The sequence below is a fragment of the Leptosomus discolor genome, chromosome 11 (genome assembly GCF_034619465.1).
Source record: "Leptosomus discolor isolate bLepDis1 chromosome 11, bLepDis1.hap2, whole genome shotgun sequence".
Taxonomy (NCBI): Eukaryota; Metazoa; Chordata; class Aves; order Leptosomiformes; family Leptosomidae; genus Leptosomus; species Leptosomus discolor.
This window is the reverse complement of record NC_141401.1, coordinates 7,804,705-7,819,892: the sequence shown is the minus strand read 5'-3', so window position 1 is coordinate 7,819,892 and position 15,188 is coordinate 7,804,705. Positions and strand designations below refer to the sequence as shown.

At 42.8% G+C, this 15,188-nt stretch overlaps 1 protein-coding gene across 1 annotated transcript in view; it reads right to left on the bottom strand.

The window, feature by feature from the left end:
- The window catches only part of AKAP13 (A-kinase anchoring protein 13), a 215,651-nt gene that overhangs the window by 122,418 nt on the left and 78,045 nt on the right, over nt 1-15,188 (bottom strand). Inside the window, exons 2-3 of the mRNA XM_086471785.1 lie at nt 11,826-11,973; nt 1,348-1,644 (exon numbers count right to left, since the gene is read on the bottom strand). Coding sequence (XP_086327911.1) covers nt 1,348-1,644; nt 11,826-11,973 — 445 coding nt within the window. The remainder of the gene's footprint in view (nt 1-1,347; nt 1,645-11,825; nt 11,974-15,188) is intronic.

Here is a 15,188-nt window from a genome sequence, read left to right as displayed (position 1 = left end):
CTCATTTTCTAAAGAATAACCAAAGCCAAAAAGAGAAACCGGATCTCAGGCTTCCTGCAAAATCAGCAACAATTCAGAGCTTCAGTCAAAGTTTTTGTTAACTTAAGATCACTTTAACTGTGTTTTTGTCACTTAAACCAGAAATGCCTGCATTATCACAATTTTTTTTAAATGCAGAAAGAAACATCAGTGTCTTCCACACAGAGGAAAAAAATACCAAGTGTTTATCTCCTTGTAAACATATAAGAGCATCCGAATTTCTATCCAGAAATCACTAAACGTAATCAAATCTTCTAAGGTCTGCTAACACTGCTTGAATTGCCTGTCTGTGTATTCACTTTTACAAAAGCAGTCAGCAAGTTGGGGAAAAATAAAGCCGGAAAATCTCCTGCAGAAAACCCTGTTGCAGCAAGCAGAACAGAGCCTGCTGCACCGAGCACGCCACATCCCATTCCTATTCAAGTGTTTATGCTGTTGCATCCTATAAAAGATAACAAATGCCTCACAGTCACATTCCTTGAGTGAAACTATTTGCTGAAATACCCCGAAAATTTACAGCAAGGATTTGTACATGCTGGAACTAGCTCCCCAGTCCCTCAACACGCTTCCTTAAACTCGCCCGTGACAAAAAAGCAGAACTCCAAGGACACCAAACACCTTCAGCAGTTGCCAGAAACTTTGGGCCAGCCTTGTGATTTATTTATAAGCTCTCAGCAGCCCTCGCTGCTGTGATTAAGGGTTAGCCGTTCCCACCTTTGCCTTCTTTTATCTGCAAAATTGTCCAGGCTTATTTTGGGGAACATCTGCGTTCGCCCAGCTGGAGTGTAACCAGGGATGTGACACAAATCCTCGGGGGCAGACCTTCAACTTCTCCAAGAAAAATCAGATCTATTTTACACCTTGCAGTCGCTTTGCACCTGCGCTATAAAACCAACATTTAGCAAAAGTACCAAATTTGTGGCACAAGGATAATATTTCCAGGAGCATCAGACTTTCTACACACAAGTTTCTTTCAGGAAATCTCACAAGTGTGATGCTGATGCACAGACCATTGCATATACACCAAAAAACCCCCACCTTCTGGGTATATGTTATATTTACAACAGCTTGTGCTATTTCGTAAGAGGAGACACAGAGAAAACGTCAGTGCCTTATGTATTTTATGGAGGCTGAAGGATGCAGATGTAGTAGAGGCACATTGGTGTGCATCACGTCCCACCTCCGAGCACAGAGGCCAACACACCATTTGACAGGCACGGAGGGTTCCCAAAGCAGGGAACCCTTTCTCCCAGGCATTTTACCTCCCTTCCAACCCACGAGTCTCACGTGTGCCCTAGAGGTCCTCACCGGTCAGGGACTGGTCTGCTCCCAGCACATTCCATTCTGCAGGCAGTTTCAGGTGTCGAAACGCCAAAGCCACTTTCTCATCCAAATAGTCAACGTCCGCAGCAGGTGGTCTTGACCGGTCCAAGAACCGGGTGAAATTTAGTGCCTGCTGGTTGCCAGCACAGGTGGCCAGAAACTGGGCAGCATCATAGGCTTCATCCTGGACAAACTGGAAACTCTCTTCTGCCACAACCAGAACAGGATGACCTTCTCTAGAGGCACAAAGTGCCACCTTCACTGTCTCACAGCAGTCATGGCCTGCAAAACAAAACCAAAGGAAATGGTAAAGACAACAATCAGATGTGGTGAAGAAACACAACTGAGCAACCCCTTTGACACTTCCAGTCTTTACATTAAATCAGGTATGAACAAGTTATGGAGGGTCACAGCTCTAAATTAAACACTATCTTGGGAATTTATAAGTATCATCAGGGATAAGCATTTATCATAGACTTGATCAGATTATACGGTCAAACTTTTCTTTTCCAGCTCCACAGGACTCCAGTAACTCACCAGAAGCCAGAACCCAAGAGCTGCAAAACTACGTACTCTAAATACTGTCACAACACTTGGCTTGTACATAAAACACCACAATTTCACCTAAAACAAAGACCTAAAAAGCAGCAACAGCTATTGAGAGCGCAACCTGCCCAGGCATGCCCCGTGCGCGCTCCCGGACCTCAGGCTCACTGCTGCACCTGCCGTTTGCATTTGGGTTCCCATAACAAAACTACAGCTAAGCTGCTTCTGCTAAATAAAAACATGGAAATGGCCACTTTCCATATTTACAAAACGAAAAGGTTGGAAGTTTGATCACTTTCAAGTTTATTTATTTATTTAGGGCAGGGGAAACTGGAGAAAGGATGCCCTGGCATGGCAGCAATTTCATTCACTCAGAAACTAAAAAAAAATAATAAAATAAACAAAATCCACACCACCTTTTTGCAATTTTAAAAGGAAAACTATACTATGTGTCCAACACAGCCAGCACTTGTAATTGTCAGACGTGCTCCTTCAATAATAAGGTTTGTGTTTCAAGTTCACCGTGCGGCACAGTTTCTTGTTCCAGTCTCGGACTGACGTCATGGCTGTTTTTGCCAGAACAGCACGGACCCTGCACTAATTACTGGAAAAGCTTCTTTTTGCCCATGACCTCAGCATACTACTACATTCATGAAACCCTGCTTAATTAAATACAAAATGACGATTTATTTTTAAAGGCTTGAAAATTCAATTTAAGCCCTATTTGTGGTCAGTGGGAAAGTTTCCTTCTTGTGTCGGGGCTCTTTGCTGTTGATTTCCCTGACAAAAGGAAAAATATGTTCCTAATCTTCACGGTCTTTCAGCCAACCTTCCAAATCTGTTCTGAGGCTTTTGGCATGTATACAGATTTTGTCTGCTGAAAGAGGCGATCCTGAAGTTAATTGAAAGGTCAAAACTGCTGTTAGGACACTGCGGGTAGCAGCAAAATTGTCAGAGACGAGGCTGCGTGGCTTCCTAAGGAGAGCAAATGCAGCTGGAAAGGTATCAAAGCCAAGTGTAGAAGGCAAGGAGGAAAACAGACATTGATGTTGCTGCAACAGCTCAATACAACCGGGAGGCTCTGAAGCTGAAAGGTGAGAAAACATCTTTCCTTCCAGCACTGGGCATCTATTAGAAAGAGGATGATGTAAAGGCTGAAGGAATAGATTAACTAGTATTGATGTTACGAAAAAGAATAAGGGTAGGAACAGCTGCTTTGCTGTTCTTAGAAACATTGCACGTGCATTGTTATACATCACCAGTCAACAGGATGGGCAGGGATCTCAGCAGCCCAGATGAAACCCAGTCACAAACTCCACCCGTCCTCACAGCAGGAGCCTTGAATACTCAAGGCCAGGAGCCAGCACAATCTTGGGGGAACTCGCCTTTAATGCAGTTCAGAAGTGTACACCCCTCTGCCTTCTTGCTTTGCTCATCTTCTGAAGCACATCAGAACGAGGAGCTGGTAAGACTTACTCATTTTGTTTACAACCTCTGCAAAATCCGCAAGTTGTGTGCAGCCTGCTGAAAACACCGTGATACCCTACAGGAGCTGACTCAAGTGCTGCAAACTTGGCTCTCCCTCATGCAAAGCAGTAGAAGTTTGCTAGAACGTGGAGTTAAAAAAAAAAAAAAAAAAAAAAAAGGACTCCTTAATAGCATGAGAAAAGGGAAACTTACTTTTTTGGAACTATTTTCTGTCTGTTCCCATAAGAATCCCACCTGAAAAATAACCTAGAACACAGCTACTCTGCCAGAAAGCCATTTGACTTCCAGGACTGAAGCAGAAGGCAAACAGCCCATGAGCACATAAAGAGAAACACTTCAGGATAGTCATCTCCTTGTCATGAAGCCAAACAACTCTTCTGTGGGACAGCAAAAGCTCTTCCATCATGGTAACAACTACAGAAACCTCAGTTAAGACACGTGGTCTCCTTAAACGGGTACATCACGGATGTACACAAAGTTCTCTTGGATGGAACATATGTTAAACACCAGCCCCCAAATCAAGCAAAGCTACAAGATTGTTCAATGCAACATAAGGGGAGGTGACAAAAAGCCCATGTCCTCATCTGCAACCAACAACGGTTCTCTTGAAACTCCCCCAGATATCTAATACAGCCTTGAAAGGGAGGTGACAGAGCTGATGATCCATTTTCACCTAACAGGATCAAACAAACATCCTGCTAAACCCTGAGGAATGTTCTTCGAAAGGGCAACAACTCGCAATGCTTTGATGTTCTCCTTCCTTACATCTGAGAAGATGTCAGTCTTGGAGGGGGGTAAGAATCTGGGACAGGTTCTGACTTTTGGCAAACAGTTCAAACAAAAGAGGAGCCAGTAAGTAACAAGTGCGGCCAATACTAAAGAGATTGCTCAAGAGGTCTCTGCCCCCTGCTTTGAAACCGCTACAGGAACGATATAAGCAAACATGTCCTCAATACACGAACCTTCTGAAGGAACTGTCAGTGGGGCAATGCTTCTCTCCACATCAAAGACAGCTGCTTCTTTCGCCTAGACTAGTATCTGAACTTCAACAGCCCTTTTTCCCAGAGCATTAGCAAAAGTGAGCTAAGCTTTCTGGCACTCTCAGGAGAGAAGTGGTTATCATCTGTAGAACAAGCCCAAATCTGTTTTTACAAGATTAAGTAACTTGCCCACGATCATGAAGAGCTCCAGGCAGTGCCAGAACAGACACTATTGCTCTTGATCATCTCTCCTCTGCTCTGGTGGCTGGACAGCAGGGCTTTCTCCTAACATGGGTTAAGCACGAAGCCACGCACTTTGCAAGCATCAGGGCGTTCGACTATCGACTGCTCTAACTCCCTCATACACCTTCCCCAGAAGTGGATCAGAAAAATGTGTGACTCATTAAAAAGGCAAAAAACCCAACCAAACCTGGGTGTGTCAGGAAGAGCGATGAGCCTATTTATAGCCTATTTGTGAAGGTTTGCATTTTGGTAGGCTGAAAACATGTACCTGAATAAATCACACAGATGAGTGCACTCACAGGAGGGAAGAGATATCTCTGTGCTTTACAGTGCGATCAGGTTTGCAATGCCACCCAGCACGCCTCCTGATTGCCTTCAGTCTTCTCCAGAAATCACACCCTTTGGCCAAAGCAGCCATCAAAAGCCAGTGATGAAATACTGAACATCACCACACTGGCATCATCCAGCAGTACCCCAGTTCGAATTTTAATTCTTCTGACAAACTTGACAGTGTTTCTATCTTGCTGATATCTCAACTGCACAGAACTTCACGTGTATGGCTAGGCTTCTCTTCATACGTTTGGGTTTTTTTTTTGCCACACTACAAAATTAGATTATTTATATGCTGCCTTAACTGTGATAGAAGTCAAATTACCCACCCCTTAATTCTTCCTGCATTGCATGTTACCCCGTTTCTCCTTCTGCTCCTCAGTTAGTTAAATTTAGCTTGGAAACGATTCACTACTTGGAGCTGTTTTGAGACGTGCTAACATACCGCTCAAAAAATACAGAAATTAAAAAAACAACATCAGTCTATGCAGAGATGGGCGCAGTGACTGCTTCTGTTGTGATAAAGTGAATTCCTCATCTTCACATAAAACCACGCTTGAAAAAATATTTTAAATGAGACAGCAACTCTTGAATTAAAGAATTCCTTACTGGGCCACTTAATGAGGTTTGCTTTGGGCAAGACACAAGAACAAGAAATGAAAATATGGGGTTCTGGCCTCTCTGTGCTTATCCCCGAAGAGATGAGATGCATCAGTATGATAGCTCTGCCTCCTCTACACAACAACGATGCAAAATAAGCAGGAGAGAAGGTGGAGATTTCTGAGCTGTAAGCCATTAGCAGCCAAATTAATGTACAGCCTTAGACCTGTCCATCTAATTGGTAACTGTGTCTGTGATCCGGGGTGTGGTTAAAGGGGCAGCAGCAAAAACTCTTCAGACTTTTTCACATTAAACAAGCGCACATGGAGACAAAACACCCCCAAACAGAGCTTTACTAAAACATGATTTCATTTCCTACTCCTCTAAAAGTGGAAATCCTGTCCAAACCTCCTATTTTCAGAATTCACATTTGAGCTATCAAACAATGGGCCCCCAGCCTGGGCGGCTATTTAAAGCCCTGCTGGAAGCACATGTTTGGGTTTGCCTTGTAGGTGACTAAGGACTCCAGTGCTAATTGCATCCTCTGAGTTACCGTGGTGGAGCTGGGTGGAAAGAGGTCTTATACAGAGATTTAAGGAGGATGGCAAAGCCAAAAAGCCAAATGTGGTGAATCTCACGGAGCAGCTTGGATTTGCATCCCAGAGATGTCACCATGTGGTGGCTCGTGGACGCGGAAGCCAAGGGATCTCCTACGGCCATCCGAGAAGTGCTTCTTTTCTGCTTCAGAAATCCTGAATTCTGGTTCTGCAAATCAGAGCCCATATTTGAAGTGCATTTGTGCGATTTACACAGTTACTGTATTCACTCTTGCAACACAGGAAACCTTGTGAAATACACAGGCACGGTACCAGCAACAGACAGGAGCCTTTGTTTTTCATTTTAAACCCTTGACTACTAATATAGAGAGTGTAGCAAGATTTTTTTAAGGCCCTTTATTTTGCAGATGCCCTAAAAATCTACAGAAGTGTAAGACCCCACACGTTACATCTTAAATTATTTCAATACAGATTCAATCACTTTTTCCTGTGACTGATGTCATCTAGAACAGGCATCATTTCCTTTTAATTACACTGCCTAGAGTAATTAAGTACACCAAAGAGGATGGACTGCAAAAAGTCTTCTTGGCTATGCTGTTTTATTCTATTTTAGGGGTTTTTTTTGTTTCATAATTAAGAGTATTTTCAAATCCACAACCAGTATTGCCAAGGGGTCATTTGTTATGCAACTTGTTTACCCTTTTGGTTTACCAGTACAAAGATTGTAATTCATGAAATACAGTTTTTTCTATGAAAAGTTGTTTCTTGGGGGAAAACACAGTCTGTGGTAGAAGAGAATAAAGCATGAACATATGTAAAGCATTTCACAGTAAAAGAAAAGTTTGAAATGAAGATATTTCCAAGCTAATTGAAATTAATTTCAGTCTGTCCTTTTAACTAGCAGGAAGAAAGTAAGGAAAAAACCCAAACAACCCTGAGAACTGCAGAATTAAGAACGAGTTAAAGACTGAACCTGCTTCTCCACCTCAGCTTAAGCATGGAGAGAAAGCTCCCAGTGAATCAAGGCATTTGGAGTAAACGGAGTGTTTCAGCCCTGTGGAAACTGTTGGCAACCAGCTACCAGTAGACAGACAGTCTCTCAGGCCCTTTTTCTGCCTCTAATTTTGCTCCTTCTCCCCTTTGAAACCCATATGAGAATCCTGCACCGTCCGAGGTCAACTGCCAAGAGAGAAGAGATTTAGGTATCACAGAGCAAAGGCTCAGAGTGACACAACACATTGCAGCAGTATGCACAAAGACAGCTGTATCTCACAAAATTACCTTGCTTATTGTTTCAGTGACTTGGCTTACAGACAGGGTATTTCTTACCCTTTACTTACTTGATTAGGAGCTGCTGCAGCTCTGGATTTCCAGTACTGGACTGTCTCTCCCTATATGAAATTTCATTTCAAATTTCCTCCACTGAGCTCTTCTGCATCTCCCACACACTACACACCAGTCTTTAAACGCAAAGCAAAATTTGTGCCCAACAATATAGTCGTTACCGTGATGGCACACAAACTTGCACTAGATGCACCTCACAAATACTTGTGCTCCCAGAACATCCGCTTGCTTTGTGAGCTTTCTCCTGCAAGAAAGTTCTCCCAAATCTGCCCAAGAGCTTCCCGATGTCGAGATGCCTCCACTGCCCACGGCACTCCGTGGTTAGGGCTTTTGACTCATGGACAGGGATGAGGTCATTCCTTCTTTTGTTGGTTGGTTTGCCCGATCATGATTTGAAGCTTTTTATTATTAGGGTTGTTTTTTTTTTCCAGTGGAGGAAAAGCTGCTGTAGCGGCAGAGGCAGGTGATGAGGCTGCTGTCTCGCAATGAAGTTTCACTTCCCTGCTTTAGCACAGGCTTTCTACACCACCACGTGCAATGTGCTTGGCCATTCAATGACTCAGTTACCCTCCCTACCCTGCAGAGATGCTGGGGAGAAAAAAACCCAAACATACTACAGTCTCAGTTACTACAGTAATAAAGACTTGCTGAAAAGCTCAATTTATGACCAACACTAAGTAGGACAAGCACCCATGACATAAGCGGACACGTCTATCCCCAGCAGTAAAATTTCAGCAGCAACAGTTTAGCCACAGCAGCAGAGCTGATATCATCTCTCTGCCTCCTTCCCTGCTCAGATCTTTGGTATTTTCTTAATAACCAAACTCCTGCAACTAAGCTTTTGCAACTAGTGATACCCAAACTCGAGCGATACCCAGTGCTATTACATCTCTGCCTGCCACATCGACAGACCTGAATGTAGTGTCTGATGAGACAGCGTTTGAAATTGTTCTGCAGAACTAGAGTGCCTCTGATACCGAGGAAAACGTCTTCAGTTATGGAGAATTTGAACCAGATCATTTAGAAATCGATGCACTGTAACAGTGACAGTAAAGCAATAGTTAAATAAGGTCTTGGTACCTTTCACCAAGGCAAACAGAAGCTTAGTTGGACAATGTAACCCGATTTGTCCTCAGGCTGGCAAAAGAGCTTCTGGATGCACACAAAGCATCATCAACTGCCTAATTCTTGTATCTTGGCATCTTATTTTGATATTTCAAGTTATGACAGATCAGCTCAGATGAGAATCTGCTTCTTACAAGCTGAAATTATTTCCCTTAAATCAACACAGTCAATAGCAGGGCAGGATAACCGTCCCGTCCCCATCCATCAGACCAAGTGCAGAAACACAGGTAAGCAGTTTGTCCTTCGAGTGACTGCTGAATCTACAGTCAGCCACATTTCCAGGTTAAAAAAAACCTGCTCCCATAAATTTACAATCAGAAGTCCTTTCTTTTATTATGTAAAGAAATAGCAGCTTACATTTGAACAGTACCATTAACTATATATATATTCAGTGTTTAAAGCTGATAACGACAAAGAGGCAGACTGCTCTAGTAATTATATAAAATGCAGCAGTCATTTGACTAGGCAGTTGCAAGCTTTTATTTACATAAAGTCTTTAAGGATATAGAGAATTTTCACACACAATGAGAATTTAGGAGGTACTCTGACTGTTTATATTTCCATTCCATTTTCTTTAATTTCTCATCTAAAACCACCTTATGATGATGAGTTGAGTTTTTTAATGTGATTTCCTTTGAAAGCTTTGCTAAAACATTCTACTTAATTTTGGCAGTAAATGCAATCAATTTCTCTTTCCTTTTTTTTTTTTTTTTTTTTTTTTTTTTACACCTCCATACGCCACCAAAACTACTGAAAAAGTCAAGAAAAAAATTTAAACCAGTTCTAGTTTTGTTTTCACATTAGCTTTGAAAGAATTATGGTTACCCCTTTCACCCTAGCCCCTGGTGGACTTCATCTGAAGTCTCCTGTGGACCATATGAAACTCTAAGGACTTGGGATAAGGATAAGGGAAGAGCCTCCGACACCAGAAGGGAAGCCGAGGAGGTTCAAGGCAGGCAGAAAGGCTCCGTGTGCTTTTAAGTAAATCAGCCCTTCCTTCATCCACCTGAGCCATCCCCAAGGAGCAGCTGTGCTCCCACAGATGTATGTGCAACACTCCTTGCATCGCAGGGAGAAACGGAAGGTGCTCAAAGCTGGAAGCGAAGGATGAGATTTTGGCCAAAAGCTGTTTGCAAGTGTTTCCTTGCAGAGCACTTGCTAAGTGCCCGGGCCTGGATGTTTAAACAAGGGCTGGTCTCCCACACACTGTCTCTTGTTCATGGCTAATCCTGCAGCGAGGTCAAATAACACCAGCTCTGAGTCACCACAGCCATCTCCAAGGCAACTGGCCGAATATACAGTGTAAACACATGATTACAGATCCACCGAGTTCAGGAAAGAGGAGGAGGAGGAAGAGCTGGGTTGAAATAAGTCATGCTCTTATTGAAGTCAGAGTAGTCAGTGCTGAAGCAACGCTGGACAAACGCATTGGTGTCAGTGGAGGGTATGAAAAAAAAATGATTTTTCCCCATTTTGCTTCTCTCCAGCACACCCTTCACCACTAAGGTCCTTTTTTTCCTCAGGTAGTTTCTCCAAAATGAGGTATGAGCACAGAAGAGGGTGTTACCCAAATGGTTGCTTTACATCCGAGATGTCACCTCTTCCCTTGCACCACGGCCCCGGGCAGTGCTATCTGGCAGCAATGGGACTACCTTTCCGAAAGGTCCGTTAAATCTTTGTCTGATCCAAGCTGTATCTTGGGCCAGCACCTATCCCTATCTAGCATCCCACACCATAAGATCACGACCCTACTGGTCTACTGGGTAGAAAAAAAAAAAACATTAAAAATCCCATTATAACTAAAGGAACAATTGAGAGCAATTCTCTCCTTTCCCTTTGAATCACGAACTGAGTCAGATTTCTCACTAACAATGACAAAATGAGCACCAGGGAGCCCTCCCCAGTGACTCAGTTATACTGGGGGCTGGCAGGACAGGCAGAACCCAGAGCACCATCCCAGGTACCGCCTGGCAGCCACTGCTGCACCAAGGACAGCAGGGCCAGTGGTGACAGGAAAGCATCGCTCCCGCTCGGAAATCCCATCAAGTATGCCAGTTCCCGCACGGGCTGCAGGGGAACACTGAAGCTTTTCAGTTCCTTTCTTGGCGACGCAGCCACGGTCCTGAGGGGGAGGTGAGGTCATTGGAAGCGGGGCTGGCAGAGCCCCGCGCCCACCACACAAAAGCGGGGAAGGAGTCACCCCTTCTTCTCCCTCCGCTGGGAAAAAATAAGCAGTAATCTAATTGATTGCACGGGGCTGCAATCATCAGTAACTGTAAAAAGGCTTCTCTTCCCAAGCCAGTTGACAACACGAACAGCACAAAAAGAGGAGGAAATGAAAAAATACGGTGGCCAACTTTTACCACTCATTCTCAGGAGGAAAAATTCCTTAGCCCAAATTTTATTCACGTGCATCTCTCATAAAACCATACTTAGGAGATAGATAAAAAGGCAAACCCAAGAAATACACTTGATCGCTTAAACTATACTGCGTATAGTGAAAGCGTCAGGCGTTTTTCTCACACTGGTATCAATGTGCTGCATAGCAACAAGTCAGCATGAAAGGTTAATGGTAAGGACCGCAGCCTGGAACACGCTCATTCCCACGGTCCTGAAGTCACCAAAGGAAAATGCTGCGCCGATTTGTTTTGTTTTGTTAACGGCACGAAGGCTTAAAAAGAGCGGTGGGCTTTAATGTAAAAACCCACTCCATCTGAACCGGCTGTGCTGGAGGGATGGCACCAAGCACCACACACTGCCTGCAGCTGCAAGAGTTTCAGAAACTCGGTGTTGGCTCTGATCTGCACAACAGGGTTTAGGAGAAAAGGATTGTATTTCACCAGGACTACAGCAATGAACCTCGCAGAGTTAAGCAGGTCCTAAGTGTGTCTAGGACTTACTGGGCTGTACATCGTCTGGACAACAGCATCTCTAACCTGGCAAATGTGTCTTCCATCATCTTGCTTGCATTTAAAAGCTTTTTACTACGTGTAAATAACGGTATATTTTCTATATAGAATCCCATAGTTCCACGTTAAATACCTGCAATCTCAGAGTCACGTAATTCCAGCAAAATCAAGCGAGACTTTTTAAAGGCAAAAGCAGTCATCCAAACCATACGTTTTACTCTCTATGAATGTGTAAATGACAAAAAAGACAACCAACAAAACAGCATTACATTTAAGCCCACTTGAATTGACCAGATTTCATAGACTGATACACTGATATGCAAAGAAAAGCAATTGTTTACCAGGAGAAATTGTCTCCAGACTCCCAGGATTAATCTTTCTCGTGCTTGTGCAGTGTTGGACAGTTGACCCAGTGAAGACCAAGTAAAAAACTACATCATCTTCAACTTTATCTTCCTCAGTCAGCTGCACTGTAATAACAGAGTCACCCTAGGAATAAGGACAAGAAAAAAAGTTAGGTTTACATTTGCAAGAACTGCATCATAGGAAATAAAACTTTTCTACCTACAAGGCTCCTGCTCCCTGTTCATACGCTCCTTTCACACGACTCGGGGCCCATCCTAATTTTCAGATACGCAAGTCATCCTTAGCATGCCTCGGCATCACAGCCAGCCAACCAGCTAGAAACTATGTTGAGAGCAGCTCTGGGAAGAGATATGTAGAAATCTCAAGGGTATATTCAAAATAGCAACTTAATATGGTGAAATCAAGTCTGACAAACATGAGCACGCACCCCACACAAGGCTTTTTATATACACACACATGCATATATACACATATCCCCCCGCATATGCACAGCTAAAACAACAGAACTGGAATAGCGACCTGAAATTGCCTGTCTTCGTAAATTTGAACAAATTCCCTAACTCTGGCTTGAGATTTCCCCCCTCACATTTCCCCTGTCCAAGCTAGCCACTGTATTGATAGTTCCAGTGTAACCAACTTAATCACTGAATCACCTCTCATCCACAATCCACAAACACACAAAGACACAAAAGTTTCATTTCCACTGAGATTTTTTGCACCTTCCTTACAAAAAAAACAGTAACTGTGGCTGTACAGACAGCCATAGCTCTTCTCACTCATCCATAAGATCATGCCTTGGTGAAAAGCTCTGTACGTTTACAAAACCACCAGTTCTTTAACCCTGAAAAGAAATCTGTTGTGATATGTTGGCTGAACACACCTGCTTAGTTTTTGGGAGGCTTTGTTTCAGTATCTCAGTATATTCTATCGTTTTGCTCATCCTTGCTATCAACAAAAATCACATTCATAAAGGGCACACATGGTTATCATAGTTAACCCAGCACAGGATACAATAAATACACCTTAAATTCATACACCTACAGGACAAGAAGAGGAGCGATACCCACCAACTTCACTTGTCCATGGACAAGTGAAAGTAAGGGAAAAGAATGGCTTGCAGTTACTACAGAATTAAGTGAAGTATTTTCATTTGGTCTCACCATATATCATTTATCAGCCCAAAGAATTACATAAACTACGAGACACTGAGAACAACAGACTGTGATGTGACCTTCTGCCCCTTCTCTCAAGATCAAAACCAGTTGGATGCCCTAGTTTTACACTGCAGCTGCATTAGCCAGCTCTCTGCCACCACCCGACTGAGCATATGGTTAAAGCTGCAAATCTGGAAAAGATTTTATTATTATTATTATTTTTGCAGATTATGTAATTCTAATTTGCATATCTAATAGAATACGCATGTCATTTCATTTAAAACCTTCTCCCTTAAGATCACTGAGTTCGTCCCTGCTTTGTCAAAGATAACTGTTGCAGAAAAATCCCAGATTTCCAAGCCCTTCCGTACACCCGTGCCACGTTAGCATTGCTTCCCACGCTCTGTCTCACGTCCCCCCCCCCAGGTCTCCCTCATCTCAGCTCCTTTTACACCCCAGCACAGCTTCCTCTCCAAGCTGACGTCCAGTTCTCCTCCTCTGATCTGGCTGTCTGGTACCTCTTGCCAGGGGCAGGATCGCACCTTGTTTTGATAGAAACAAAGTTTTGCAGTGCAGTACACAACCAGCCCCTGGTCTTAAAAAACAAATATATGGGTCAGTCTTATAACACACAGGAAAGAAAACCATGAACTCAAAAAATACAAATGGAGCAGTGAGTCTAGTTTGCATTTCCCGAGGTTGCAGAGTTACAAATGCACATTTTAGGAAGGTCTCACGTGATAATATCAGACCAGACTTCCAGCTGGGAAGAAAGGAACCATGTAGCAGAAATGTGTATCGTATACAGTCGGTGTTAAAATAAAAACAGGTGCAAAAAGAAATAAATCAAGATTTAAATTTAAGCATGACCAGTTCACATGCTGAGTTGAAAACTAAATATTCCATTTCAAGCAAATGGATCCAGTTTTGAGCGGATGTTCAGAAAAATAAAAGCTGAAGTTTTAACCTACAAATCCTTTGGGCTTCGGTTCTTATATCCACCTTTGCTCAAACTGTTCCTCCCTTAAGGCATGAATATACAAAGTACTTAAATGGATTTAAAATGCTGGTAACATTTCAGGATGCCCATCAACAGGGCTGACTGTTTAAAGTGGTATCTGTTAAAGGAGATTTTTCTTTTATTTAACTCAGAAATCAAGTGCACCTAGTCCAGTTCCTGTGAAAGGAAAGGAAATCCGCAGAGTGCACATGAGAGGACACCCATCTATCCATGCAAACTACTCACATTTCAAGGAAAAGCAATTTAATTTGCAAAAGCTCATTTGTATATTTTGTTATGGACAAAAACATGTAAATACACATAAGGAACCTCAGCACCAGAGGTTCCAAATAACCTGAAATCTGTCTAAGCCAGGACTTAAAAAAAAAAATAAATAACTGAACTTTTTACATAGATTGCTGACCTAATTTTGAAGGTAGCCCTGCTTTGGAGGGTGGTCAGACTAGATGACCTCCAGCAGTCCTTTCCAACCAAATTGTTCCACTCTATATTTTAATCCAGTTTATTTCAGTTACTGTTTAAGTCTAGGGGAGCACAAATTATCATCAGCTGCTATCAATTTAACAGGATCTTCAGCTGTGGCTAAGTAGCACGTTGTGGTGGGATGGTCTCCACCACCCTACTCCCTCCTCCTCCTCCTCTTCTGGAGGACCCTCCAGGAAAAGTCCAATATCCTTATTATAGCTGAGCACCTTTTTTGTCGTTGTTGTTTTTGAGGTTTTTTGTGGGGTTTTTTGTTTTGTTTTTGTTTTACCTGAAATTTCAAGTTATCTTCAGGAAGACTGATGATGTGCCCCTTAACTGCTGTGTGCTTCAGTTTACTTACAGGTGTCATCTAAGCTACCTCTTAGCTGTACTGTGCCTGGTACTGCTCACTGTGCATGATGTGATCAGAGATCCCAGAAGCAAGACAAAGCACTAAATAAGAAAGACCATCCTCCTTCTTCCACACACATCGCTACTTGCCAGTTATTAACAATTCCATTGTCCACTGCCAATTTTAACTTGATTTTTTAAAGTTATATTCAAATAATATAGTTGAAAAGGAAGTCACGCACAGAACAAACCCCTCTCTTTCCAACATTTCTGGAGTTAAAGAAAATCAGTTGCAAATGCAGCCAAATTCCTCCAACCCACATAGAAGCCTTTCCAACTGCTCTATT